The 24,988-nt window shown below is 39.5% G+C and overlaps 1 protein-coding gene across 1 annotated transcript in view; it reads right to left on the bottom strand.

Moving 5' to 3' along the window:
* The window catches only part of KCND2 (potassium voltage-gated channel subfamily D member 2), a gene marked incomplete at both ends in the record, with an annotated part of 265,966 nt that overhangs the window by 7,047 nt on the left and 233,931 nt on the right, over positions 1-24,988 (bottom strand). The window contains one exon of the mRNA XM_079532459.1: positions 8,999-9,161. Coding sequence (XP_079388585.1) covers positions 8,999-9,161 — 163 coding nt within the window. The remainder of the gene's footprint in view (positions 1-8,998; positions 9,162-24,988) is intronic.

Below are 24,988 nucleotides of genomic sequence, written 5' to 3'. Positions count from 1 at the left end.
TTTTTTTTTTTCTTTCTCCCTGTATGTCTGTGCCTTGTAGATCAGGAGTATGGCTTTCATCTTGGCTGCTCTGGCAGTGATTGTTCAAATAGGAAGAAATAACTCGTAGAACCATAATACTGCAACTGCTATAAGCTGGTTTCTTGGAGATTTCTGAGTTTTTGCAATAAAGGAATGCAGTGGTTGTTTTTAGTCTCTGATTTAAATTCCTAAATGCTTGCCAGGCCTTTTAAAACCACTTTTTTTTTTTTTTTTTTTTTTTTTTTTAATGTGCATTTTTATAATGAGACTTCATAGTCATCACTGTTGATCGTAATCTGTCCATAATTTGGTTTTTCAGAGACAGCAGTCATCCAAGTGCTGAGAAAGAGATTTGGTTTGAGAGTACTCAAGTGAATCTTCTTGTTTATGTAGGTGACTTTCATCCCTGACATGTTAGAAGCCAACATTTCAGAATCAGAGAATCATAGGGAAGGGGGACCTCAGGAGAACATCTTGTCCAATCCCCTGCTGCAGGCTTCCCAGAGTAGGTTACATAGGAAAGCAGGTTTTGAAAGTCTCCAGAGAAGGAGACTCCTGTCTCCAGGCACCACTGAAAAGAGCCTAGTCCCATCCACTGGACTCCCACCCATTAGATGTTTATAAGTTTTGTTAAGATTCTCTCCCAGCTTTCTCTTCTCTAGGCTGAACAGTCCCAGGTCTCTCAGCCTTTCCTCATAAAGGAGGTGCTCCAGGTCGCTCATCATCTTTGTGGCTCTCTGCTGGATCCTTTCTTGGAGTCCTCTGTCTTTCTTGAACTGAAAAGCTCAGAACTGGATACAGTGGTCCAGGTGTGGCCTCACCAGGGAAGAGTAGAGGGGGAGTGCCACCTCCAGTTGACCTACTGGCTGTACTTTTTTTAATGTACCCCAGTATTCCACTGGTCTCCTTGGCCACAATGGCACACTGTTGGCTCATGGCCATCCTGTCTCCCTCCAGGAAACCCAAGTCTTTCTCCACAGAGAATTCCAGCAGGTCAGCCCTTAATCTGTTCTGATGCGGGGGTTATTCTTCCTCAGGTGTAGGACTCCACGCTTGCCTTTGTTGAATCTCATTGTGTTCCTCTCCGCCCAGTGCAGAGGAAAGCATAAAGAAAAGAGCCTCTTGACAAATACTATGTAAAATTGAAGCATTTGTGACAGTTCTAGAATGGTATCCTAGTTCTGTAACTTTTGTGTGTGGTTCTTTTTGTGTAACAGAGAGTTTGGACTTACCTTCCAGCTTAGGTTTCTGATTCTGAAAGCATCAGGAATTTAATGGCTGTTGAAGCACAGAAGGTGACAAGGTGAAGAACTTGGAAAACTAAGTATCCTTGAATGCTTAACGTAGCAGGAAGAAGCCCAGTCACTGCAGCCACAAGATCGTCTCTCTGGTAGGACTAATAATTCACTGCAAGGAATGACTCCACACCATACTTCTTTGCACTCACAGCCTCAAGCTCACTGAAGTTCTCAACAGTGAGTGAAGAAATTCATGACAGCTAACAGCAAGCATAGCTAGAATCTGGCTGAAATGTGCACATGCTGTGTTCAAGAATATACAAAAAATCTCTTAGCACTGTTCCTCACTAGGATCTTGAGATGCTTTGGAGATGCTATTGCAGAGTGCAACTTGCAGTCTTATAAGTAAGTGATTTCAGCCACAAAAGTTTTTATGACTTTTATAAGGAAATTCATTCAATTTTAAGAACAAACATACTAACAATAATCTTGCTTTTCCTTTTAGCTTGTATGTTCATTTCCTCTTCCAGTGGCTGAAGTAATAATTATGGTACTGCACCACTTATTACAGAATCACAGGGTTGGAAGGGACCTCAAGTATCATGAATCTCCAACCCCCCTGACACAGGCAGGGCCATCAACTTCCACATTTAATGCTAGACCAGGCTGCCTGGGGTCCCATCCAATCTGGTCCTGAACACTTCCAGGGAGGGGGCATCCACAGCCTCCCTGGGCAGCTGTTCCACCACCTCACCACTCTCTCTGTAAAGAACTTCCCCCGGCATCCAACCTCAATCTTCCCTCCCTCAACTTCAAACCATTTCCCCTTGTCCTGCAGTTATCTAACCTTTCAAAGAGTTGATTCCCCTCCTGTTTGTAGGCTCCCTTTAGGTACTGAAAGGCTGCAATGAGGTCACCCCACAGCCTTCTTTTCTCCAGGCTGAACAAGCCCAGCTCTGTCAGCCTGTCCTCATAGGGGAGGTGCTCCAGTCTTTGTGGCTTCGTGGCTCTCCTCTGGACCCTCTCCAGCAGCTCTCTCTCTTTCTTGTACTGGGGGCTCCAGACCTGGATGCAGTACTCCAGATGGGGCCTCACGAGAACAAAGCAGAGGGGGAGAACCTCCTCCCTGTCCTTGCTGGCCACCCCTCTTCTGATGGAGCCCAAGATACCATTTGCCTTCTGAGCCACAAGGGCACACTGCTGGCTCATGTTAAGCTTTTCATCCCCAGGTCCCTCTCCACAGGGTTGCTCTCAAGGACCTCTCTGAGGTGGGAACTAATAGCTTACATCTTCTTAGCTGAAACTCATTAAGATGGCCATAATTTACATAATTTATTAAAGTGAAGACAATAAATCTATTACAAAGGAGGCAACCAGGTATTGCATGCAGCTTGCCTGCTTACACTTCAGATTATATGAGGGCTGTTCCTATTTATGATGTTGACCCACAACAACAGTGTTGGTGGTATTGCAGTAGAGGTTGAACTTTCCCACCAATATTCCATTACATATTGTTGCTGTGTGACAGATGGCAGCAGAGGAGCAGTCTGACAAATGGTGTCTAACGTGGAAGTGCGTGTGAAGCAAAGGTGTGGAATTGAACTTCTCCGTACAGGAAAACTTGCACCTGTTCATTGCTGCTTGCTGAACATTTGTGGAGACCAAACAGTGGATGTGAGCACAGTGAGGTGGTGGTGGTGGTGCTGCCATTCAGCAGTAGTGACAGTCACAGTGGGTCACCTCTGCTGGTGCAGATTGTTACAAGTGCAGCATGCAGGCTCTTTTTCATAGTGGCAAAAGTGCACAGCTAATGGAGGTGGTCATGTTTAAAAATAGTGTTCTGTAGCTGAAAATGTTCTCTATCAAACAGTGTTAATGTGCTCTTTGTATCTGTTGTAATTTCCATGGAAATAAATAGGAGGCATTACTTTTGGAGTGACCTATGTAGAAAACACCCCTGAAATTGGATGTGTTTACAAACATGTTACAGCATTTTCTTTTCAGTTCTTCTGACTGATCAGATCAGAGCCCATAGCTTGAGCATTCCAGTGTCTGCCCATGTTTCCTAACAAGGAATCATTAAAAGCTCATGTTATCCACAGGATTTTAAGAGCTGCACGCTGGGGACTGAATTCCCAGGAAGGACACCAAAATTGTGTGATAACATCAGAAAAACTGTGACTATGGAAGAATTGTAATTTTCTTTAGCCTTCAGTCTTTTCTGTCATGTACAGCAGAAAAGAAATGATAACTGTCCCTTTCAGTCACCTCAGTGTCCTTTCTAACTGTCCTTTCATAGGAATATCTGGAAAAAAAAGGAAGGGATTAAATTCTCCTGCAATAGGTTATCTGCTTTGCTATGAGGTTTTCAGTGTTACCCATTCAGTGTTAAACCTTGATTTTGTTAATTTTTACAGTGTCTAGGGGAAAAACCATGAGCTAAAACAAAGTTCTTTTACTGGGATGAAATTCCACCATAATCTAACATGAAACTTTCTAACAGAACTAATGATCAGCTTCAATTCTTACAGCATCTCCTGTATTGCCCTGAATTCTTTTGAATGCTTTGCTTCACTTTCTATTTTCTAATTTTGTAACTTAAAGGTGGGTCCTGATTATGACTGCAGTAATTGGAATCATACAAAAGGAAAACACTTTTCTTTGGTGACTGTCAGTTTTAGAAAGTTTAGAAATGAACAATTTCACAAGGTTTTAAACAGCGCTAAATGTTGTGCCATGGGATATTTACAGTATCCAGCTTTAAGAACTCAAGATACCCTCAAGATGGTAAGAGAGATTTTATCAGAAATACTTTAGGGCACAGTTTATCATGGTACTGGAATCATTTTTGACAAGAGCCTCTCTTCTGTCTGCTATGCAAGAACTGAGGTAGCCTGCCCCTTTAAAACTAATAGCTACATAGCTCCTTTTGTTTCCCTTCTGCTGCTCTTCAGACTACTTAATTGTTTTGGTATCAGAAACTGAAAACGTACCTACCTTACAGGTGTTATTTCTTTAATGACCTTGTACAGTTAGAAAGTAAAAATTCCTTCCTAGCCTTTCTGTGGCTCTTACAGCAATGGTCAAAATGATCTGAAGGTTAGTCCCATTGTGTTTAAGTCATTTGTTTGTTTGGTCTTTCATAAATCCATTGCATATATTTGCTTTCAAGTGAAAAATCAGGCTCTGATTTTTCTCATTTTCAGTAATTGCTAGTAGTTAACTTCAAATTACAGAAAATAATTTATAGAACATCTGCATGCAGTAGAGAGGAAAACACTGTTTACTTTGTATGTTAGTGGATATGCAATTTTAAAAGGTTCATGAGTTGCACCTTGCTTTCACACTCTACTCAAACTCAGTAAACTCGAGTGCTTTTTTGCTGAATTTCAAAGATCTTAGGTAAGCTATTCCACTGGTTATCTCTACAACTTCACTGAGGCTAACACCCTATTTAAGCTAAAATAAATTGCATTCTAGCATGGTTCCTTATTGCAAAAGCTCGGCTCTAGGTGCTACTAAGCAGTTATTGTAATTTGTCCTAAAGCTATTTATATTTATCTAGTATCTAATTATTTATAACTTGATAGATAAATACATCAAGTATAACCAGTAAATAATGAAATATGAGCCCAGCCAATCTTTACAAAGTATTTTCCAATGTGAAAATAGAAGGCCATAATAATCAATGAAAGAATCAAGTTGAATTGTGTACATTGTCAGATTTTGGAGCTAGCTGGCATGTTTCTGTTTATGTTTCCATTTGTGTTTCCGTCTGTTTGTTTCCGTATGGACCAGTCACAACACATCTGTCATTAGATCTGCCACTTGAAGGCACTGATGAGAAATGAAAATAACTTGACCTCCTGCAGTTGTCTCTAGCTGAGAAAAGCAGCGTTCTTCAAAACTGTCTACACTTCTGATAAATCTGCTTGAGGAAAAAGCAAAATAAGACTGTAGACAATAATTAGTTAAGCCCTGAGTGCAAACTCCTGTATGTAGGTTGTATTATTTATCTATCTATTGCCAGATAAGTTCTGATTCTTGGACATCAATAGCTGATAGAGGAAAATGTTCTGATAACATTTTTTTTTTCCTTTTCCCTTTTTATTTTTATTTTTTATTTATTGTTTATATTGAGGTCTCTTTTACAACAATGCATTTTCATAATTAGAAGTAGGATTTTCCTTTAAAATGCGTTCAAAATGAGATGATATATTTATAAACTTCACTTCCTTCTCTCAAGCATTAATATGCAGCATTATTTTATTTTTTTAATCTTGAAGGACAGCATGGAATTCAGTAAATGCATGTGTTGGTGGTCACATGGATTTTCAATAAGTCTCCTAAGATTAGCTTTCAGCACTTCACTGAATTCTATCAAGTTTCCTTACTGCCCAAATGTTTGGTCATTTCTAAAGGCTATTTTGATTGAATTTATCCATGATAAAGGCTATCTTGTTTGAAATTATCTATGAGATACTGATAAAGGAATTTCCAAATTCCAATATCCAGTTTTCTTAGTTAGATGGAAGCCTGTTGTAGCAAACAAGCAGTACCATCTCTTGCAAGGGTTTATGCTGTACTTTGAACAACATAAGTTGTCCATCACCTTCCCAGGGATGGAGGTAAGACTGACAGGCCTGTAGTTTCTTGGCTCAAAACAAATTAAAAACATAGTTTATCCTAGTGTCAAAAGTCAGATGCTCAGAGTCTCACTTACTCAGGAACTACCTCTTGGATTTCTTTTCCACTCATTCTTGCAACTACATTTCTCAGTACATATTTGATTGTATGGCAAAGACTGCAAATCCAACTAACAAATAACTCTGCCAAAGCTCCACCTAAGAGTCCATGGTTTTGACAGGCCTGCTGGAGGCCTGGATGGTTGGCAGGTGCCAATGGAACACTGAATGCGAAACTTTGTGCAACAGCAGTTTTTGTGAACTCTGCTACCCACTGTGAGGTCCTTTTCTACTGTAAAACTAAGACAGCCCATCAACATTGTTGAAACTGACCAAGCTGGATTCCATGAGTTACGGTGGAAATCAGTGATTGAAAGACACAGCCTTCTGTTACACTCAAACCTTTCAATAGGTGTAATCATATACATACTAAGAGGTTTAAAAGGAAATTCTTTAGAGAATATTAATTTCCTATGACAATAGCCACCTTCAAAGGGAGTCATTTCAGGTTCCTTGAATGGCACTTTGTTGTTGGGATATTAGATGGTAGGGGTTCTGCACAGGTATAAGGCACCGGATCTTCCTTAATTCTAAAGTAGTCTTGTTTAAGTCACAGTGCTGCTGTTGGTAGTGCTCTCTTACTACTGCTGTTGCTCATCTCTACCTGCTAGACCAAGGCCCCTTCACTGCCAGGACATTCTGCTGAGCCACAGCCAATAGCCAAGTGAGGGAGGCAAAATGGGAGGGAGCTTTGTAAGGGATGGCAGGCTGGGCAGGGCCATCACCTCAGTGCCTCCTGCTGCGCTATGATCATGGCTTGCAGCCAACCTGGTGGCCTGGACACCCTATACAAAGGTAGTGGAGCTCTCCCGTGAAATGCAAATCTATACTTCATAGGTAAATATTGATAAATACAGACAGTGCAGTATTCAGTAAGTTCTTTTTGCTGACTTTTCTTTCAGTCCCTCAGAGCAATATTCAGTTCATATCCTCTCAGTCATTTCAAAATGAGAGAGAAGTTTTGCAATAGGAGAAATCAATGAAACATTTCTAGTGCTACATTAACCAGACCTTAAAGCCATTTTTTACTAAAGCAAGAAGGATATAAATGTGGTTGGAGTAAATCTGTGATCCTTACTCTTGGCACTGTTCTGGAGAGCAGAGGAAATGAGATTTTGCGGACTTGCCGTTCATCACTTCACATTCCTGTTTGTGGCATACAATGAGCTCACTGTTTTTCAAGGAGAGAAAGTCAGTTATTAATCAGTTTCTATTCAGGAAGAGACTATAGGGAATATCCGCCAGTCTGCTGATCTGATTTTTGTAAGGTATTTCCCAATTTCCATCTCTTTTTCACTGTAAAGTGCAAATCAGATATAGAAAAATTTATTCAACATTATACGGTAGGCAGCTGTGTGTATCTGAAGTAAGGCTGGTTGATCTGTGCAGTCATGAAAGCTCAGAACAGGCACATTGATTGCTGGGATCAAGCAGGTCTGTTATCCATGACTGGCACAGTGCTCTGAGGCATAGTAATGAAGCACTGTGTTCTGCTGGTACATACAGTTCTTTCACTCTTTACTGCCATTACATAATAGGAATGAAAAATTCTCTACAAAAACCATGTACAAGTTATGTATTCTCCGTGTTTTCCAGTTGTGGGAGAAGGGAGTATATGACTGGGACATAGGACAAAACGATGCAAAAGGATGTGTGTAATTAGCAGATGGGAGAGATATGATACTTGGAGCACTGAAACAGCCTATATTTGAAATCAGGTTTCTAAGTGTCTCTGGGATAACCTGTTCTCTTTGGTGGCCATTTTCCCAAGTCTCTCAAGATGTGGCTATTTAAAGGATACAACGTCTTCATCCCAGATCTATGACTGACTTTCTTGGCAATATACCTCTGTTTCTCCTGATTCAAAGATTTTCCAAGACTTATATCACTATGTTTGTTTATTTCACTTCCTTTCTATTGAATCATCAGTCAAAAAGGTGGCCAGGAATAACAAATTTTTGTTTTTCATGTTATAATCTCTAAACTAATTGCTCTTGTCTTTAGGAGCCTCTGTTCCCTCATTCAACATGTATATTCTTCATCCATGACCTGCCTGCACACTTTTGTGGGCAGGGATCCCACTCTCACTGGACCCTTCAGAATCTCTGGGCCCACTGGGTGATGAACCTTTCCCATAGAGTAAATAGCAGAACAATTACAATCTCTTATCAGTGCTTCAGGTGTCAAGAGAGGCCATACAAGACATTTCTCATTCAGAAGGCTGAGTAAAGTGGATTGGGACTGGCATTTTAGATGTGGGCTGGAAACAATGGTGCTGCTCTGGCTTGGCTGCATATTTCCTGGTAAATAGGTCTTTCTGATTCTTGGCCTTGTGCTTGTAGGTCAGGGAGAAAAAATGCCTTTTCATAGAGAGCTAGTTGATATTTTGGTGATATCAGTCACCAAGAAAAGTGAAAAAAAAAAACCCATTCTTTTGTTTTTGTCTTTTCCTGATTCAGCTTTTTCTGAAGCCTTTTAAGCAAAGAAGTGCTAAGGAGACAAGTTCCCAATAGTCAGATTCCCCAGAGAGTTCACCTAGGAATTAAACAAATGGATTAGTGAAACTGGCTGTTAAGACAGACATTAGAAGTAATGCTTAGGTTTTTAGGTGTTGTTGTTTTTTTTTTTTTTTCTTTTTTTTCTTTTTCTCTTTTTTTCTTCTCAGAGCACTCTCGAGGAAAGAAAGTTTTCCTGAAAAATGATGCTTTCAGTAGGCAGTACTACAGGTATTGCCTAAAAACAGTAGATCTGGTCTAACAATTAGGACGAATTACATCTGTAATTACATCTGTACATTTTGACAAAGAAAGATAAATGAACCATTTTTATTTAAATTAAAAATAACATAGTATTTACATCTGGAACTCTGGCTTGGCATGTAAAGTATACACATAGCAGTCATCTTTGTAATAAATGATACTCACTTTCGAGATGCATAAAAAATTACTTTTAAACTGTTCTCAGTATCAAAAGGCACAAAATTGAGGAGCTCACCTTTTGTGCCCTGCGCTTGTCTGCTCGTTGGTTCTGGTGGTAGATACGGCTGAAGTTGGAGACAATCACAGGAACTGGCAGAGCAATCACTAACACTCCACTCAAGGAGCATATTGAACCAAAAATCTTGCCAGCTATTGTCTTCGGCACCATGTCACCATATCTGGGTTAAAGAAAATAAAACCCTTAGCAAAGACAAAATCTTTTTTAAGTATTGAATCTCAAGATAAATTAATTGCACAGTAGATTTTACTTCTCTTGCAAATAATGCTTGATGGATATAATATTTTACACACATCCATGTTTGTCCATACAGCAAGCCTAGTGCTGGGCATGCATTTTTTTTTAATTTTAAGGTAACGTTTGGTATCCTGTTGATCAACTGTGAGCATCTGTGTTTTAGCTGCTCGTCTTCCCAAGCTGACTCTATTGCAATGAAGACAGACCTGCCTATGGAAAAATTCTCAGGGTCAAAGTCCTTACTCTGTTTGATCGAAGAACTCACTGCTTTCCACTGATGAGATCCACAGGAGATCACTTGGTAAGTTAGATGCCAAGCTGAATAATCTATATTCTCACTAAGCTGATATAGAGCTTTCATTTAGGAGGGCAGTGTATTTTGGAAGCCCAGGAGATCATGAACTTTTTATCCTTGGAGATTTTCAAGACTTGGCTGAACAGAAATACATCTGACCTAATCTATTGTTGTTGATAGGACTTCTTTGAGTGAGAGGCTAGAAAATCTGACCTTCAGAGGTCCCTTCTGTAGTCTAAACATTTTTCCATGTAGCCAGAAGCAAACCCCAGAAACTCAAGCTACAAATGCAAACAATCAAAGAAACCTGCAAATACTGGCAGTGTTCAGAATTACTCAGGCTGGAATTTACCACATTTCTTTATGATGCTGGATATTGTTTTTTTCCAGCAACTATATAATATTTCTCATAGCGTTGCTGAGAAGTATGTAGAGGGATTCCCGTGACAGCTTATTAAGAGATATCAGCTCTTTGCACTTTGTAGACTGTCATATTCTATAGGACAAGGATGTAATTACATACTACAGAGTTTAATAAAGAGATACATTACCTGCAAGTACCATTCTGTTTCAAGTGAGTTTTAAACTATTAATAAACATAGATTGTAGCATGTCCTTGTGTACAGAGACACAGCATATTTTCTACTGCAGAGTTTACAACAATATGAAAAAAGGTAAGAAATAAAACTGCAGGACGGACAGTATTTGGAGAGTGCTGTCTGGAAAAGAAAAGCAGTTCAGCAGGAGCTAGAAAGACAAATAGATAAGTTAGGGTGGAGTCTTCAAATTATATGGTCCAAATTGTGTCCATAATCATGAGAAGAGGGACTGTCTAACCATGGTTAGAGAATGCTTTCTAGCAACGAGAGCTCAACCTGTGTGTGAAGATCATATATCACCTTGTGGGTGAAGATGAATGACTTGAATTTTGTAAGATAAGAAGAAGGTATTTAACTCAAAGATTCAAATAAGGTTCATCCAGGCAGACATAATATAGATGGCCAAGTCTTAGTTTATTGACCGTGACTATGTTGTGTAAAATAAATGTTTAGCTGCTTTATAAGGCATGCCCAGGTGTAAAACATTCACAGGAAAAAAGTATATTAATATTTGTACTAATAAAATAGTCACCCCCTCAGAATTTCAGTGTTGATAATTGCTGATTTTGTGACATGCAGGAGTGGATAAAATGACACCATGTAATAGAAACCATCTTCTAAGTTAATGCTACAGGTTGTCTCAATTACAGGATGTATAAAATAAAGAACACTGGAAAGAGAGCTTTACTAAGCTACTAACATTCGTGCCTTACAACAAAGGGTATTTTTTGGTGCTTTTCTTCCTAAGCCAACCAGCCGTTCTCAGAGGTGATACAAATACAACTGTTGGGCATGTGGGAGGATAATCAGCTTTTCGAGATCTCTTTGCTGAATGGGATCCCTGACACCTGCCTACTGCACCCAGCTTTTTTCAGCGATGGTGAATGAATGGAAGCACGGGGCTGCTGTGGGCTGGAGGGTTTGCCCAGCACCCCAACGCTGCCCTGTGAGCACCTGGGTGTGATGGGTGGCCAGAAGTTTGCTCAAAAGGGAAGGCCTAGGATGAGACCAGTGGTAAACATTATTGGTTACAGGGACTGTCAGTGTTTTGCTTCTTTCTTTAGGCTATGACCCAAGTAGTTTCAGAAATTGAATTCAAGTGTATCAACGGAAAGTTATTTAGAAGGCTGGATATATTTACACACACTTGACACAATCAGAACTTGAAATACAAAATTTATACACATCTAGTACTATTAGGACAGACCTATCAAACTGGATTACTAAGCCTATATTTAAATAACTAAAATTATCACTTGAAATGTGAAACTGCTGAACCGTCATGTACTGAAACCTATATTGGCATCAGTAGCTGCTGTGAACTGAAGGCATTTCTAGCTCTAATTTGGTTTGAAGTTGCTCAGGGATATACCACCCTGCTCAATATGTGACACCATAATTAGGTGAATTAACCACAAACTGATGTTTTAGGCGTGGTGATGGGAGTTATAGCAGATACATCTCCAAAATTTCACTATTTATATGTGACCTACCTAGGAATATGAGGAGACAGCTTTTCATTCACTATTTCAGTGATATGGAATTAAACAAAAAAAATAATGTTGTTTGATATGTGAAGGTATTTTACAGTATTTTTAATCATTTCTGAGCAAAATGAAAGGATGGATATATCACCTATTTTGAAATAACTTGCTTTTATTTGTTTTTCTGCTTGAGTGAATTGTACTACAGTGACATTTTCCAAAAGTAATGCTGTTTGTCCACTGTTTAGTGCTAATAATACTTTTCACATCTTTAATAACCCTAACATAATTAGTTTTTCTCCTGTTGATAAACAGTTTTCAGGAGGTTTAGATAAAATTACGTTCAGAAAATATGACTGCCAAGACATTACTCCACCTCTACTGCATGAGAAATACGTTCACTCACTAAAGGAGATTTTACTACCCTGGCTAGCCTTGTTCTCTTCTGGGACAGTGACACAGATTTTAGTCTAGCATCGGCATGACTAAAATTGTTATTGAAATTCCTCCTGCTGGTTAAAGTTTACCTTTAGTTGTACTTCGTATATCAGTGAGTACCATCGATGGAAATGGATGACAGAAAACAAAGGGAGAATTTCTCCCTTCACCTTATCTGTAACTTTCCTTGGAAAATCTGCACTAAAAATAGCTCAGATTTTAGACTTAGCTTTGTGGTTCTTGTATTTTAAAGTGGAAAATTATGCTTGAATCTTTAAGACAAATGTTGATTTCTGCCGCGAATTTGATCTCTTTGGTGAAGGAAACACAACAAATATTGAATTTTATTAGGAAATTTTCATAGACTTCTCAAAAGGGAATTATTTCAGGGTTTTATGTAGTACTCTGCTTGTCTCCCTGCTATTTAGACTGTAACTGCGAACATATTCTCCTGTAAGTGTTTTGGTTTTTTTTTCCTACTTTCAATCAATCTTTTCATAGCTTTATATATAGTCTGTTCCATTTATGTCTCATTGTGGCCAAAGCCCACGTTGGTCTTTGGGCATTTATGATTTCTACTGACAATCTAATTTTGCAACATCAAAAGTGTCATCACAATATTGTAAACCCTGGATGAAGTGAGGAAGAAGAGATGCCATGTTTATCTGTGTTATCCGTCAGAGGCGTTCAACATTACCCAAAAAAGGAAGTGAAAAGGATGTGACAAACTAGATATGTCAGTCAAGTTCTATCAAATCACAAGTCAGAAACTACGTGATCAAATTAACGCATTGGTTTTACTGGACACAGTCCAGACAGGTCAGACATGTGCTACTGCTTCAGTCCATGGCTCTCTGTTTATTAAGGGATAGACTAAATGGATGGATTTAATGGAATGTTTGTCCCAGTTGTTTGTATTCAACGGGCAACAGAACACGTCTGCACATTTGATTCTATATTGCAAGTGAAGACTGCAAGTCTTGAGAATTAACACTGGATCTTTAACCTGAGCAACAGGGGCATGATTTCTTAAAGCTTTGCATGACAGATGTGGAGGCTTGAAATGCAGATTGAACCACACACATAAGGGTGGGCTTTGTAGGAGCTTGGGAAAAATGGATGTATTTAGAATTACAAATGCCCATTCTGTACCCAAAAATATTACTATGTCAGAGCTAACCTACAGACGCCCACCTGCCAAAGCGATACTGCTTTTCTAACTGTTGAGCATAATACACCCAATGTTGCATACTGAGAATTCAAGAAATCTGAATCAGTATTTCTCTCATCTTCAGATATTTGTCTTATTACTGAGTCCAATGACGACTGCTTTTTTCTTTTTCTTGTTCAATCTAAGACAGATCATCTGTCATCTCTGATTATTTGAAACAACTCTTACCTTTCAGCCATTTTTCTCTGAGCAAAGGTCTTTCCTTTAACAATCTTTATCAATGAGATTGACAATGCTGCTTTTTAAGTGTCTGTTTGCTTGAACTCCAGAGTCATTTTTTTTCAAATGAAAATTAACTGTATTCTGGAGGGTAAAATAATCAAAAGAATATTTCTATTTCCATGTAGTGATTATTTTATATGCGTTTCAGAGATTAGAAATGCAAATTTGCAATCATTTACCATAGGCAGAAAATTCCCAAACATCCAATGATCTCGACGGATAAATTCTCAAACTGCAGGAGATATATAGTAAAAATAAATCCAGGATGTGCACTTTTACAAAGATGAAATAATTGAGACTGACGTGAAAAATAAACTTGTCAATATTCGGAACATCGAGATGCAATAGCGCTTTCTGGCACTAGGGGGCATAAACACCATTAAAATTAAATGCAAATGCCTAAAGCCAATTTTAATGCATGTTGCAAATACTTCTGCCCTCTCCCACCTCTTTCGAATTCATTTACATTCTTTTACAAACATTACGTTGATTGAGGTCCGTTGTCTGCTCCCATCTTATTTGCTGAAGAGGGAAAGCTGGTAACATTTTTATTTCCAAGCATGTAAAACATATTACAAAATAATGGAAAATAATGGAGTTGTAAAGAAAAAAAAAAAAGAAAAAAAGAAAACACCAACCAAAAGTCGTTAAATTAACTTGGCAATATTTATTTTAAAAGCAAGCAAAAGTATGGTCAAAGAACAATGAAAACAGTAGAAGACCCATGGAAATGAAACCATCTAATTAGAAGCCAGACTTGCATATTATTCCACCTGTGTGGCTGACAGCCATGTTTCGCAGTGGGTTTGGCATGTTGTGCAGGTAGAGCTCCAGCTTTTGGCACTGGAGGTGATTAATACAGTCGTGGCAACCTGAGCATTTTCCTTCAGCCCTGTTCTCTACTTCCCCCCCATTCCCAGGACAGGGCATATTCTCTCCTCTTCCAGTTTGACAGGGCTGTTGGCCACTCATCTCTGTGGGATTGTGCACCTGCTCTCTGGCTTCCCATCCCAGCTGATGGCACTTCCCTCCACTCCAGCAGCCTCAGGCTGAACCCCAGAGGATGCTCTGTAGGACTCTCCACCAAGATCACACAGCTGCTCATCAGCCCTTGCATTTAGGCAGCCAGCCACCCCATCAGGCATGCACATAAGCTCCAGCACAGGGGAGAAAGAAAGAAAACTAACTCCCAGCCTCTCTGACACTAACAATAATCATGATGAATTTGCAGCCTTACCTTGGTCTTAAAATAGCCTAATGATTTTGGAAAAGTAATTTCTAATAATACAAAATATTGCTGTTAGGTATGAGATATGAAACATTACACACATTATTCCAAATTTTATTCCAACCTGGGGAGATTCTGAATGGAATTACAAATAATCTTTCGGGCTGCTTTTACTGCTGTGAAGGGCCCTCTGTTGTAACAGCCCATTCTTCTGCTCAGTACTGATGGACGTGATCTCCTCTGGGGTCCAGAATGCTGCTGCAAGCACCAGCCAGAATGATCATTCATGAATGATGAGAAGCACATCTGCTTCTCAAGAGCAGCCATGCTCCTGGGCTTACCAGACTGCAGGAACAGAGTCCCTCTGGATGGTGACACAGTACTGCCCCTGCACCTGGCTGAGTTTGTGGTTCTGAAATATAAGGTTTCAAATGAAATACAGGGATTTTTTGCACGTGCATTAGGGCTTTCATCCAAGAAGCTTAAGCAGATTTGCAGAGGTGGGAGTATTTAGAGGACATAAAAAACAAACAAACAAAAAAAAACCTCTTGCATGGGAAAGTTAAAAGACCTGCCCATAGAAACAATCTCAGCTTCTTGCAGTTGAGATCCAGATGACTAATATCCTTCTGTTTTCCTCTACTGTAAAATATTAAATGTGAGAAGATAGAAAATGTCTTTGTGTTTCCTTTTTGTCATGTCTCCCTCACTCCGTGGGGAAAGCTAATATCCTACCTGCCCATGAGCAGCTGCAAAGCACCACAGAAATGCAATCTCTGCTTAATGATGTATGGTAGTTATTTACATTACTAGGGCTACAGAGGGCTACAGCTCAGCTGACTTCCAATATGTCTGTTACACCTGAACAGACATAAAACTGAGGTACAGGATTTTTTGACAGTGAATTTTATTTTTCCCTACACTTATCAGAAGAAAAAATGATTTTTTTTTTTTGTTTGTTTTTAAAAGGAGAAAGAGAATATTTTGGAATGGATCAGACAATTTTCACGAAGAAGAAGAGCGACATAGAAAAATTATTCTCAACACAAAATTTGCAAACTGCCCTAAATTACTGTGGTTCCTACAATCCATTGGCCATCACTTGTAGGGTATAATGGGGCTACTGTGGGAAGGGCTGGTGTCCTTGTCATCCCATTTGTACCTGAGAACAGTGCCCAAGCCTTCTGCTGCAGGAATAATACTCATCAGTTGATCTGCCACTGTCTCATTTGGAAAAGAGCAGCTGTTTAACCCCACCCTTTTACTTCTATGCACAGATCTCATCCTGCTTCACGACAGACTCTAGGACTACGCAGATAGGCTTTGACAGAGAGCAAATATTAGTTACGCATTTTAACACTGAGACTGTTGGGAAAAAGACCATCAGTCAAGAACAGAACCTAACCCTTTTGAGAGTAGAAAAAGAAGTGCAGCAGAAAGTAACATCATAGAGATGTCAAATTATATCCTACAATTGCAAAATGGCATCCTTGTCTAGGGAGGTGCTGAAAATTGTTTTGAAGCTGTTCCCTGGAGCTTCCAAGCTGCTTGGTGACTAAACACTGGCAACTTGACTCAGATTAGTCATTTATTTCAACATTACATGCAACAACAGATAATTTCAAATGTTACTGGCAATAAGTTTAAGTGGAATATCTAAATAAAGATTTCAGCTGTGTTGCCTTAAGGAATCAACTTGTTCATTTGCAATCTGAAAAGTATCTAAACTGCAGCTTAGAAGTGAATAGTACTTTTAAAACACTGCTGCATGTGAATCTGAAATGATCCAGAGCTTGATTTGGAAGAATAAGAGAAAACTCTTTATTTGGTTAAGAAAGCATAGTGGAGAGGAGAAGGTATATAAAAAAATCTTCATTTCCTAAAACCATCTAGAGTCCTAAGAATAGTATCTCTAATTAACATAGGTTTCATTTATGACTTTGTTGTATTACTTCAGAATTTCAAGTCTTTAAGATCCCACAGTGATAAGCAGCGAAGAAACCCTTTGCTGGGTAATTATTCATACTTAGTATAGCTGACAGAGGAACTGGGAATAATATTCATCAGATGGTCTGATGATGGCAAAAATGATAAAGGAAGATTATATTTTTCTTCTGTCACTCAGTTGCTTTGCATTTTCTGGGATCAAATGTAAAAATTCTTTTTGCCAACAGTAATAAAAAAAAAAGCAGTAAAAAAAAATAAATCTGAAAGACAGTCTTCACCACCACAATTCCAACTTACTTAAAACTAAATATTCCAAGGTTTTTGCTCCTAAGAATCTATGACACAGTACTTATTTAGTCAGGTTGGATTAGCCAGCTCTTTCAAAATTCAGAGATGAACAAAGAAAACACCACTAGCAGATCAGATCAAAGCTTCATCTAGACTAGCATTCAGTCTCTTAACCTTAAGCAAATAAACATATATGGATAAAGTACAGTAAACACACAATAATATCCCTGAATGCTCTTCCAGCCTCCAGACATTTACACCTCTGGTGCTTTTCGTGCTATTTGAAATTTCTTTACAGTTAGTTATTTGTAATGCATTTCAATACGATTTATTTTGTCCCCTTGAATCCATGCAGATTTTTAGCATTCAGGCAGTTGCTCTGTCAGCTGTCCTTGGCCTGCTTTTGACTCTTCTGATGGCAATTCCTTGCTCCATGTGATGTCCCCAGGCACATCATTGTATTTGACAAAGCAGCTGGTGTGTGATCTCCAGCCACTGTGCTCCTGGTACCTGTGATTTCACACCTCTTTTCCTTAAGTCTTTTCTAGACAGGCAAGTCCTGCTCTGCTTATGCAGAATCTACTCCCTATTTTGCTCATACTCTTTCCCCTTTCCTTTTTTTTTTTTTTTTCCTCCAAATTCTTCTATATTATTTACAAGAAAACAAGACCAGAACTGCAGTTTTCAAAGAAGAGGTATGAGGAAGTTCAGAATAGCTTATTTTCAGGTGCCAGCTTGGACAATAATTCATTATTATTCACGACATTAATATGTGATTTCTTATTCCTGTTATCTATCTGTCCAAAACTTAATATTGTTGGGGCTGGTATTTTGTTTTATATCCTAGATATCTATCACTGACAGAAAACAGAGCTGCTAGGCTATTGGCACAGCATGGGAGTTGTGATGCCTGTCATGATAAAATCTTTACAAAATAACCATTGAAATGGCATCACCCAGCCCCCCTGCTACTCAGAAAAAGAAAAGGTACTCCTAGATTTGTTCAAACACTTAAGTAAAAGGAATATATATTTTTCCTGTGAATTCACTTCTGTTTTATTCCCCTTCTTTTTTCTTTCTGAAAACCTTTTTTGGGAGAACAGAACTAAAAAAGAATACAAAATTAAGAGGCAGTTTTTTACATGCTGTGGAAAAATAGAAACCAGGATTAACAACACGGAATAATCAGCATCTTCAGTAAAGTGGTACAAATACAATGGAGTAGAAAGAGTTTCCAGAAATCCCTACTTGAGCCATTAACATCAGAACATAAAAAGTTCCACCTCTAAAACCACTAACATCTCTAGCCACTCTTTGCATTAAAAGTTAGGAATGAATGATAGGCAACACCTTCAAGTGAGGCTCTGGCCATAGCACATTGTAAAGACCAAATAAAGAACCCACATTACAAGTAGTAGTAAACCAGAGCGACGTGAGCTTCACTGACTGCACCAACTTGTCTGTAAAAAGAGTCCAGGCTCCATTAATTCCCGGCAGGGCAGGCTATGGCTTGAAACATCCTCCCTGGGAAATGATTCTAAAGGCAGCTACTGATCATCTCCCCCTGTCGTGGTTTATGTAGGCTCTTTGTTCCCCCAGACACTTCAGGAAACTTAGAAAACAGCACATTCAATTCTTCCATTCAGTAACATTTCTCAGCATAGTTACTAAAATTAGGATTGTGCCATGAAACACAGCTTTAGGTTCATATTCCAATGGAACGTTTCCAGTGCCCAAGGGTATGTTTTGGTATGTGGCCTTGTCTCACTGGAAGTGAATGAGAATTGTCCTATTAGTGGTAGGCTCAGGTACAGCCAGGGTCCAGTGTTCTTCTTTCATCCCAGAAATATTGCTGAAAATGTTATGTAATTAATTTATCCTATAGATTTTCTTTCAGATGCAGTATTTGTGTTAAATAGCAGCAAAGTCCAAACAAAGCATTTATCTTCCAATCCATCCCCAAGTTTCTCAAGTACATATTAGCCATCAGCATGCCAAGCATAAATCACATTAACACTAGAAACGCGCTGTGGAGGTCTGCAAGGAGAACCTTGCCTTTTTTTCTGTGACAGCTACTGGGCACAATGCGGGGATCTGTGAGCTGATTTCAATTAGCAATCAAACCCAGCTGCTCAAGTGAATCCGAAGGAAGAAATGGTGAGCTCAGCCACTGCTAGCATTAGGTCTGTCCAGTGCTCTAATGAGCACACCAAGATCTACAGATGGTTTCCACCAAACCTGGTATTTCATATGCTGCTTTTTTTTTTTTTTTTCTTTTTTTTTCTTTTTTTTTTTCCCCCCTCAGCAAACTCCTAACAGTACCCTGTGTTCAGCACAGGCTTGCTGTCACACTTTTGCTTGTAACTTAAAAAAAAATGTGCTAGTTTAACTTCCATGCATTTAGTCCCATTAACTGGAGTTTAATACATTAAAAACTCTGAAAGTCAAAATATTTCAAATGTTTTCTTGAGGCGATAAACAGAAATACTTTCTTCTCTTTAAAAGTAATCAGAATTCTCCTTTATCCTTGCATCTGTTTTATCTCAAAGATTTTCACCTCATTTCAGAAGTATTTTGTACTATCTTCAGCACTGGTCAACACAACTACCAATGGACCACTGTTATTTTTACAATCCATCAAACAAGCTGAGAAACACAAAATAGTTTGTGTCAGTGCAACACTGCTATTGACTTAAGTCTTTAGGGTTCTGGGGCAAAGACCAAATGCTTTAGCTAATTGTTCTTTAATGCTAAAAGTACATTTGTTAAAACAGTAAAAACTACTCTCATATATTTTCATGCACACATTCACAGACACATAAATATATAATACTTTGATAAGGCTAAACCTAAACTTACCCTTTAAGATAGTAAAAATGTCTTTCATCTGTGCACAAGATTAATCACAGTCCAAGATCTTAGTGTCCCGTTCAAGCTTATAGTCAGGAGAGTAATTTTTCCTGAAAGCTTCTACTGTTTTTTTCCCTCTGAAATTCAGCTCCTTTCTCTTTCATGACAACCTTGTGCCTTACTATTTAGAAAATACTTGATAAAACACATCAATGGAAGCTATCAGCTAAAACAAAATATTTGCTATTTTTTTCCCCTTGGTCTAACTGTCTTTTTCATTCTTTCCCAATTTTTAGGGATTTTCTCCAGGAAAAATGAAACAATTGACGTACTTCAGGTCTAGAAAAACAAAAATCCTTCCTGAGCTCACTCAAGACTGTTCGCAGATCAGCTTTCCATTAGTGCTAAATCATCCCCTGCCTCCCCCAAACCTTAAGAGAAGAAGGAATTGCTGTAGCATTCAATCCTCTTAAAGTTTCCTCACAGAGTAATTCATTTCAGCTGAACATAGTTATATATCCTTGCAAAGAAACCGAAAAGCCTGTGTGAGCTACTCACTACATGAACAGCTTAACCCTCACTCTCCCAGCTGCCATGAACTACCTTGGCAAGTTGAAAAGGCTTGGCACTGCTGAGTTTATATGATTTATATAGAGAAAATTTCATATGTACTTACTACATATGAAAAGAATTGAATCAATATTTGGGAGACTAAAATCCTCTCTTTGTCAGATTGTGTAGTATTGACTTTGTCAAGGAGTGTTTCACCACTACTTTGGTTTTGAGTCTTGATGTGACTTTTAATGGATAACTTTTCATATAGAAACTTTACAGAGTTTGCATTTAAAAGCATTATAGAAAGGATGTGTGGCAGCTTGGAAACTCCATTTCTGAGGGATTCATGAGAAAATTCAAGGGTTATCAGTGATCTCTAAAATGTGTGTTTTTGAAAAGACTTTAGCAGAATAATTTTAAACGTTATATAGAACAGAGACATTATTTTAAAAAAATTGAGGAAACACATGGAAAATTGATTTCATTAGTATCTATTTAAAAATAGTAGATTTCAGCATTATCAAGCATTATGACTGAATGAGTAGGAGAACTGGTAATGAGATACAGAATTTTTCAGTTACAGGACACAAGTTCAAAGGAGAATATTAGTGGTGACAGGAAGTCATTGTTATGTCTTTGCAGTTTGCTAATGTTTAGAGATTCATTGGTGCGATGAGTCCAGTTACTAGCACACAGAAGGTCACATTACGAAATGCATTATCAAAACTGGCAGAGGTGGGCACACCCATTTCTACTCTACATAACTTGCACTAACTTTCAGTATTCGTTTAAACATATCTCGAGCTCTGTGGACAATATATCAGATGGCCAATGGTAAAAGTTAGGAATTGTGAAAGTCATGTGAGACTTTTTGCCCTGAGAGATATGGCAGTTTCCATGCTCAAGAAATCTAGCTATAGAGAATGCTGGAGAGAGAATTTTCTCAATCACTTCCTCTGTAGGCTGTGTTCATAAAAGATCCAAATATTCAGAAAGTCAAGTCTCAGATTTGATACTGTTTAAAATGATCAAACTACAGCTATAAGAAGTCTTGCAAATCTTTTAACTAAATAATTTTTATTAGCAAGTGATGACAGAGAGAAGTATTTTACCTGCCAACACTAGGTAAAGCTTTTGGAGACTGGAACTTTCATAGATGGTCAAACCCTTCATAACAGAAAATGTCTCTGATCCTAGCCATCCAGCATGGTTTGCACTAAACATCAAGGCTAAAATTTAGAGTTAACACCCACATCATTTTGAATGGAACTAAATCCAGCTGGCGATGGGTCATGAGTAGTGTTCCCCAGGGGTCGGTGCTGGGGCCTGTCCTCTTCAATATGTTTATTGATCACCTGGATGAGGGCATTGAGTGCACCCTCAGTAAGTTTGCAGATGATGCCAAGTTGGCTGGAAGTGTGGATCTGCCTGGGAGTAGCGAGGCCCTACAGAGGGATCTGAACAGGCTGGAGAGCTGGGCTGAAGACAATGGGATGAGATTCAACAGGACCAAATGCCGGGTCCTGCACTTTGGCCACAACAACCCCAGGCAACACTACAGGCTTGGGGCGGAGTGACTGGAGGACTGCGTAGAGGAAATGGACCTGGGGGTATTGACTGATGCTCGGCTGAACATGAGCCAGCAGTGTGCCCGGGTGGCCAAGAAGGCCAGTGGCATCCTGTGTTGCATCAGGAACGGCGCTGCCAGCAGGAACAGGGCAGTGATTGTCCCCCTGTACTCAGCTCTGGTGAGGCCGCACCTCTAGTACTGTGTCCAGTTTTGGGCTCCTCACTGCAAGAAAGACATTGAGGCCCTGGTTTAAAGAAGAGCAACAAAGCTGGTGAGTAATCTGGAGCGCAGGGCTTATGAGGAGTGGCTGAAGGAGCTGGGAATGTTCAGTCTGGAGAAGAGGAGGCTCAAAGGAGACCTCGTTGCTCTCTATAACTTCCTGAAGGGAGGTTATAGTGAACTGGGGATCGGCCTCTTCTCTCGTGTAACTGTGATAGGACTAGAGGGAATGGCTTCAAGCTGCACCAGGGGAGATTTAGGCTGGACATTTGGAAATACTACTTCTCTGAAAGAGTGGTCAGGCACTGGAATGGGCTGCCCAGAGAGGTGGTGGAGTCACCGACCCTCGAGGTGTTCAAGCAACGTTTGGACGTTGTGTTGAGGGATATGGTTTAGTGAGAATTATTGGTGATAGGTGGATGGTTGGACTGGATGATCTTGTAGGTCTTTTCCAACCTTGATGATTCTGTGATTCTGTGATTTTTCCCTGGGGTTCGGAAGAAAAGTCTTTCCCTATCCACTCCCTTCTTCAGGTTTTGGAAAGCAAACCTGTTTTATTTAATATGACAGTTCAGTGTGTATTCCTGGTCAGTACAGACCTCCTTACAGCATGGATTTGGATTCTGCAAGCAAATAAAAATTCAGTCCCACAGCACTACACCTTTTTTTTTTTCCCACCAATTGGTTTATACTGACCTTCCCCAGAGGGCAGACTCCATTTTTAGGCATCTAATTCTCTTGTCATTATTTGGCACAGTCTACATGCAAATCATTATGCCTAATAATTAGATGCTGCACTGCTCGGGGTTATGACACAAGACTTTGGGAATCATTAATATTGTGCCTCCACTGTAATTCTTTCTCCTTCCTAAGGTTGTGTGTCATGCTCAGAGAAATGCTGTGGTATGAAAGCACCAAAAAAATTACCTTTCCGGGAATGATCTCTGTGCTGCAAATAAGGGCTTCTTCTGCTTATCCCCAGTGATTCCTGAGCATTTTGAACCACACATTGGCTTCCTCTGACTACTGTGAATATTCAGAAACCCATTTTTTAATTGAAAATGCTATAAAAGCAATATACTGCAGATCATTTATCTTAGCCTTGCAGGCTGTGTTCGGACCCCTTGATGTAAATAATAACTACGCAAATAAAGCTTCTCCTGATCAGCCTTCTGTCCATAGCTGAAAGATTATTTCCTGATCTCTCCAGCTTGACCTCAAATTCCACTGCAACATCAAAGGATAATCTAACAGCTTCTACCTGTCTCCACTTGAAGTTCAAATGTATTCAATGTGTTTATCTTTTTGTTTGTCAGAGTCAATCAGAAGCTCTCACTGATATCTGACAGTCCTTGTACTTAATTTTGCCTTTGCCACTCACTGAAAATTTTGTCCTTGGATTTTAAATTTCTTCTTTTTTTGGTTCAAACTGTGTTTCTTTTATCTCTATAACAACAGGCACAATTTAATGAGGACTGCCAAACCCTCTCCTTTTTACGCATTTTAAATTAGTTCTGCTTCTCACTGAGTATAAATCTCTTTCTAGAGACTTTTATATAGCAGCTCTTCTGTCCTTTTTTGATGTTTTGTTTGCAGTGTGTTGAACACTGATTTCCTTTCTTTTTTCCTTGACTTTTTTATTACAGGTTCTTTCTTTTCATGGCCACGTTACAACTGCACAACTTTGGGGATGAAGCCAGCATCTGAAAGAGGAGGGAGCCAGTGTAGCAGTCCTGATACAAGATGATGATACACCACAGAGAACTTCACTTGTAGTCCAGAAGGCCAACCGTATCCTGGGTTGCATCAAGAGAAGTGTGACCAGCAGGTCGAGGGAGGTGATTCTCCCCCTCTACTCTGCTTTCATGAGACCCCACCTGGAGTATTGAGTCCAGTTATGGGGTCCCCAACACAAGAAGGACATTGGACTGTTGGAGTTGGTTCAGAGGAGGGTCACAAAAATGATCAGAGGGCTGGTGAATTTCCCTTATGAGGACAAACTGAGAGAGTTGGGGGTTTCAGTCTGGATAAGAGGAGGCTTCAGGAGGACTTCATGGCAGCCTTCCAGTACCTGAAGGGGCCTACAGGGTATCTGGGGAGGATTTTTTATAAGGACGTGTAATGACAGGACCTGTGAAGGTGGTAAGACAATGGAACAGATTGCCCAGAGAGGTTGTGGATGCTCTCTCCTTGGAAGCATTCAAGGCCAGGCTGGATGAGGCTTTGAGAAGCCTGGTCTAATGGGAGGTATCCCTGCTTATAGCATGGAGATTGGAACTTTAAGGTCCCTTTCAATCCAAACCAATCTATGATTCTGTGAGATGCTGTTTCATGGACTGGATGGGGTTGCCTGGTGATTGCCCACTGATTTTCCAGTCTGTATAGAGTTGCATGTCAGTGTAATGGATGCAGAAATGACTGACTGGCCTTGAGCTGTTGTGTGGTATGAGAGACAGAGGGGGGGCAGGCATGGTTGTATGTCATTGCTGTAGATATTATGTCATAATATCCATGCATACCTCCAGAAGTGACTTCTTTTCTCCTATCAGAGACGAGAGTTTCTGAAAGAACTCTTAACACTGGCTTTAGCCCAGAGATTTACCACAATGGGTTACTGTAGTCTGAAAAGCAGCATTCAATTTTTTTCAAGAGCAATTTTTTCAAGTGAGGTATAGCATCTGATGAGGATGAGATTCTGGCCTCTTTCTGCTAACAACAGTTTCACTTACTGCCATAGGGATTCTTTTATGAGCATTCACTCTCAGCTGTAAGTATCTGATTTTTGTGATTTGACTCATAACCTGCATCTGACTGTGGAGGAGAA

Source organism: Tetrao urogallus, assembly GCF_951394365.1.
Source record: "Tetrao urogallus genome assembly, chromosome: 1".
Taxonomy (NCBI): domain Eukaryota; kingdom Metazoa; phylum Chordata; class Aves; order Galliformes; family Phasianidae; genus Tetrao; species Tetrao urogallus.
This window is presented reverse-complemented; position numbering and strand designations above follow the sequence as displayed.